Below are 5640 nucleotides of genomic sequence, written 5' to 3' on the forward strand. Positions count from 1 at the left end.
CTCAAATGACACAATTTCATTATTCCTCCTTATCCTGGTTCTAACATTGCTTACACTACCTGGTGCAAATAAGTGCATATGAAAGCACTTTACTGCCTGTTTTGTCATCATTGCAACATCCTCAGCCATTACACTGCTTCCATCATTTGGCATCCACTGTGAGCTCTTCGTCCTTCACAAAACTCCACTGCCCTTCTTAAAGCCCTCTCTCCTCCCTGAGTTATGCACTCCCCTATGCTGTCTTTGTCATGATTCTGTTTTTTTCTCCTAAAGATAATTAATGTCTTTCTTATTCCCATTCACTGCTGGTCCTGTCTCACCTGAATAAGGCTATTCTGAAACTCACCCACCAAAATTACTTCTTCTCCACAAGCTGTTCTGGCTGAAACGACCTTCCCCAACCTAGCCTACTTATTTATGTTGAGAACCTGCACACTCCTTGCTAAAATCATTTACATCTAGGATAATTTTACGTGGGTTTTTTTTTTTAAGTCTGTTTAGTTTGTTGCTTCCCATATGGAGTGAATTCCTGGGCAAATAATTGCTTTCTCAGAATTTTTGCTTCATTGCTATTTTACATCTTTCTTTCAAGTACTTCACAGAAATGACCTACAATCACCATCTCTGAAAAACCAAGCACATATAACGGACCCATGCTGCAGTTCCTCCTAACAGGAACACATTTGCCTAAATAATGACAAGACTGTGTTGCCTGCCTTCAATTCAGCTGAGCTGGAACTCCTAATACAGCCTGAGCAACCTGGCTCTTGCCAAGTCCCATGTTTTAGGCCCCACCTTTCACTTGCCCTTAGCACATGCATCCATACCTACTGCCTCTCTGCCATGTATCGGATGAACTTCGCTGTTTGGTAATCCCCTGAACTGCTTCACCTGCCACATAAGGGATTAGAGAGAAAATAAAGCAGCATGTGGGAGAGTTTGCTGTGTCATCAGAAGCAGCACAGCAGCCCAGTGCAGCTCAACTTCACCTTTCACGTGGTCCAGTATGTTTTGAAGCTTGTAAGTTCTGCACATTCGTTGCATGACTTGATGCATGTCTTTGTCACATGGTTGGAGCTGCTATTGTGGCAATTATGAGAGGCAATCACCGAGACACAGCAGCATGCACAGGGAGCAGGATCTGTTCATAGGGGTCTGTGAGTGAACTTTTGGTAAAACACAGTCTGTGTTGAAATGAAACCCTATTATTTTTTTAAATTTCTTTTTTCTCTGTGATCAGCTAGTGAGAGCAATCAATCTGTAACTTCTATTTCATCAAGAATTTCGGACATCTAGGGAAGTTAGTGTAAGTATTGCAATAACTCAGGAAGGATTAATTGAGAATGCACAGCATTTTGTGATGTGTTAAGTCCTGATTAAATGCTCTTTACTGTGTAGTCACATTTTATTACAACTTACATACGTTTGAAACACTGATAGAAAAGAAAGCATGTCAACTATTTACAATCACTACACATTTACATTATATTATTTACAGATAATGAATTTAGTAATATATATGAACAGAAAATATAGCAAATATCAATATGAAACTGTACAGGGCTAAATCTCATGTCCTTTACTGTGGTTGCATTTCACTGTAATAATAAATACAGTTCTATATTTACACATTTTACTTTAAAAATCTATTAAATGAATTTTAACAATTTCAAGTTTAAAATATCTGATCAAAGTATTTCAAACATGCTTATAAAAATAAGACACAAAGCCTTTAGGACTTTCTGCAAACTAAAAAAGTTCTGATAAAAGAAGCTTTCTTTAACTAGTCTTTAGAATTATAACATTATTTTGCTTCTCAAATCTCTTTACAAACTTCTTAAATATAGCAAGCTGAAAGGAACTTCACTGACATTAAGCAGTGCAGCACAGATGGACCCCAGTTAAATTAAAGCTAAGTAAACATAGTAATAGGTATTGTGCAATGGTTGACTGATCCTCTGTTTAATCCAAAGTGGTTTCAGGCATCATTCTGCAGCTGTATGCTGCACTGCTTCAAAAGCCACAACAGATAAAGGATTAAGATAAGTACTTCGCTGACTTTATCATACATAATTTTGGAATTGCTTAATTTATTTTCCTGAAGGATGAACACATCAGCCAAAATCTACTGATGCCATCTGTAACTGCAAAACTAAAAATATGTCAGTGTGAATGGACAAGAAAATCGAGGCATATCCATTGCTGGCAACAAATTCTTCATTGTGAAAATCCATCCTTTGAGTCTCAGGAAGCTTTATACACAGAAACAGATGAACAACAGAAATCATCTGTAACTGATTACCTTAATTACTGGACTTAGCCTAACCTTGGTAATGTTAAAAAATTAGTCTCATTCATGTGGAGGTTGAGTGGCCATTAAGTGAGCAGTGAGTACTGGGCTATTAAATGTTGCTCCTCGGGGAGCTATTTTTAACAACAAAAAAAAAGCAAATTTGTACATTTTTCTGTCTTAAATTATCAGCTTACTTGAGCAAAAGGTGCCAGCTCTGAGAAAAGAATACTGGAATATCCCCTGATGGCTCAGCCAAGGTCAAAGAGTGATATTCTAGGGAAGTGAAGGTGGCTCTGTTGTCTGAGATATTTGAACAGTAGACTTGGCCAAGACCTGAAGTCTCTTCTTTCTAACCGGGACACTTCTGATGTGTAAACATACATGCCTTGATTCAGCAAAGTATTAACAGACTTGAAGCCAGAGAAGAACTCTATTAATCTAATCTAGCCTTTTCCTAAGTCCCTGAATTCCAACAGCTGCTCCAATATATTTTTTTGGCAATATATCCAATCTGAATTTAGAGATTTTTTTTGGTGACAGAGAGTTTCACTAGCTAATGACCATCTTTGTCAACAATTTTCACCTTTATTTCTATGCTGCATATCATTAATGTCAATTTCTAGTCAACCTCACCAGATTCTCTGCTTGAATGGGTGTCCTCTGCCCTCAAACTTGTTTCCCAGAAGTAGCTACTTATAAACTGTGATAAAATCACTTATTTCTTCAGTTGCTTTAAATTTGTGATATTCATATCCTTTCAATTTCACCATGTTCTTTACAGCATGTGGATGCAATAACTTTGAAATACCTCAGGAGTGCTTGCATCAGCACTAGGGACACAGATCACACAAGCTCTTCACTCCTACTTGATATTGCCTTAGCTAAGGATATTTGGTATCTTTAGCCAAAAGGACGCAGAGACCTTTAAATCTTCAACTGACTAGTGGCCATGAACTAGCACCTTTCTAGAATCACTGTTCTGCAGGACAGATATCATGCCATGAACAGGACTACAGATTTGTTCCTAGACAAATTACTTTAAATGAATGTTTCTATGTGAGTGTCTTTGGCATCCTTTAATAGCTCTTAGCATGCCATATTTTTTTTTAATATTGATGATGTTCTATGTAGTATTTTCCACCCTCCAATTATACAGGTCATCTGCCAATTTTATCATCAGTAATTCTGGGAGTAATTCTACTGCCATAATAGCCAGTACCAATTCAGGACCAAACTGCACAGAACCTCATTAGACAAATATCCATGTGACAACGCCTTGCCATTTACAATTACATTATAAATGCTTAAGAGGATCTTGATTAACTTCTCTCATCTCATGTTAATTTTTTTAGGTTTAGCTGGCAATTAAAAATGGTTTGTCAAGTCAGATGACTTTCAAGAACCAAACTCAATGGCAGTTAAACCATTTAATTAGCTTTATCAGACATGGACCTTCATCAAAGCAACTTCAAACTTCTGCAGAAACCTTCAGGACTTGAACAGGACTACTCTTCCATTAAGATACCTTGCTGAATTAAGACCATACACAGACACTTATAAAAACAATATGGCATTGAACAACTATTAGTAAAACCAAATTACAATAAACAGGAAAAAACATAATCCAACCCCTGAAAACATCAGGTGATGTTTCCATTACAAACCAACTTACGAACTGGATGTGCTATTTTTGCTCTTGACCAACTGATGCCCTTTCTGAATAATGCTACATTAAAAAAGAGCAGCTGATGCAACTGCACAAAATTCAGCAGCTTTCAGTTTCTCTCTTCATCCCAGCATTTTGGGAGCAGGCTGAGAAGGCTCAAGTACTGGATTTTCAGCCTGCTGCATGTTTGTCATTGCCTGTTTTCTGATGTGTAACAGTAATTCACAAGCACACTCTACACTCATATGCACACATCCACACTCGCTTTTGGGATTACAAATTTTGTAAACAGAGATGTTTTCTGTACTGCCACTAAAATTAGCGACAGGTAACAAATGCGACCGATGAAAGATTGCAGCTTTCTGTCATTTGATAAGACGATGGCATTAGTGCATTGCTGGTGGGCATATCATATGATATGCTGGCACTTGTGAAGGTTACCAATGCTTGTGTTGAGTCACAAGATTGTTTTTCTATGTCTTCTGAATTCACAGAGATCAGACTAGCATGTTTTGATCTCCTCCATAACAATGTTTGCTTTCGCAGACTTCTGAAATCCTCCTTAAAGTGTGGATTGAAAAGTATATAAAGAAGTGGGTTTAGACATGCTGGCAGTGGGACAATCACTAGCAGTATTGACTTAATCACTTCTGGGCTGATAAAAGTGAGGTTTAGTAAGGAGGAAAAAGATAAGAAGGCCATAGGGCAATAAAGAATGCAATTAGTAAAAAGTAGCAAGGCTATATGTTTGACCATAGAGCAATCCCAGATGTTGTCTAGTTCTCCCTTTTCTAAACTACAGTAGAGTTTTGTATAAGCAATAGTCATTACCAGAAAACAAAGCGAGTTCAGCAATACCAGTGCTACCATGTAGCCCATGGCAGTGGATTCTCCAAATGGTAGTGGTAAACAAAGTGGAGAAACCCCATACTCACTCCCAGTGAGAAGTGGTATCACTGCAATGATTAGTGCCAACATAAAGCAAAAGCAAATGGCAATTTTGACACTAGCAATGGAGGATTTTGTTTCAAACTTTGTGGCATGCTTTATAGAGAATGCTCGTTCGAGTGCAGCTAGGGTAAGGAGGAAAATGGAAGCCTCTGAAGCAAAAATGGAGAGAAGGCCAGTTATTTGGCAACCAATTCCACTTTCCCACTGTGCTCCATACTGAGCAAAGCTACCAAATGTTGATGCATCTACACTAGCCAGTACTCCACTGGCCAGACCTGTCAAGGCATTTACAATAGCTATTAAACCGATCAAAAGTTTTATGGAGGACATATACAATGGAGATCTGAAAACTGTAGCAGACACCAGTGCATTGCAAATAAAGGTCAAACCCACTATGGTCCACACTCCAATTCTGATCAGCCAGCTACCAAACAGATGGTCACATGGTTTGAAGGGACCTGAAATGACAAAATAAAAAGGGCAAGGGAATGCCTCGTAAACTAAAAAAAAAGTTAAAAAATAATTGTGCTTTCTAAGACATTAAAGTTCATGCTTCTTGCAGCTTCTCAGCACAGCCTAGCAGTGAATTTTAGGCCAAAAAGGGAGCTGGAAATTTGTTCTTCCTTTGGAGCAATCCAAGACCTTGATAAAGTTGCTAAATGTGTGTTGCATGTTGCATTACTGGTGCATATGAGTGTTTGTCCCTCAACACAAATAGTCTATCTCTTTC

At 38.1% G+C, this 5640-nt stretch overlaps 1 protein-coding gene across 1 annotated transcript in view; it reads right to left on the bottom strand.

The window, feature by feature from the left end:
• Positions 1-4277: 4277 nt before the first annotated feature.
• LGR5 (leucine-rich repeat containing G protein-coupled receptor 5) overlaps positions 4278-5640 on the bottom strand; it is a 24805-nt gene continuing 23442 nt past the window's right edge. Inside the window, exon 15 of the mRNA XM_009070923.1 lies at positions 4278-5368. Coding sequence (XP_009069171.1) covers positions 4278-5368 — 1091 coding nt within the window. The remainder of the gene's footprint in view (positions 5369-5640) is intronic.

The sequence above is a fragment of the Acanthisitta chloris genome, unplaced genomic scaffold, assembly GCF_000695815.1.
Source record: "Acanthisitta chloris isolate BGI_N310 unplaced genomic scaffold, ASM69581v1 scaffold11053, whole genome shotgun sequence".
In the NCBI taxonomy this organism is placed as follows: Eukaryota; Metazoa; Chordata; class Aves; order Passeriformes; family Acanthisittidae; genus Acanthisitta; species Acanthisitta chloris.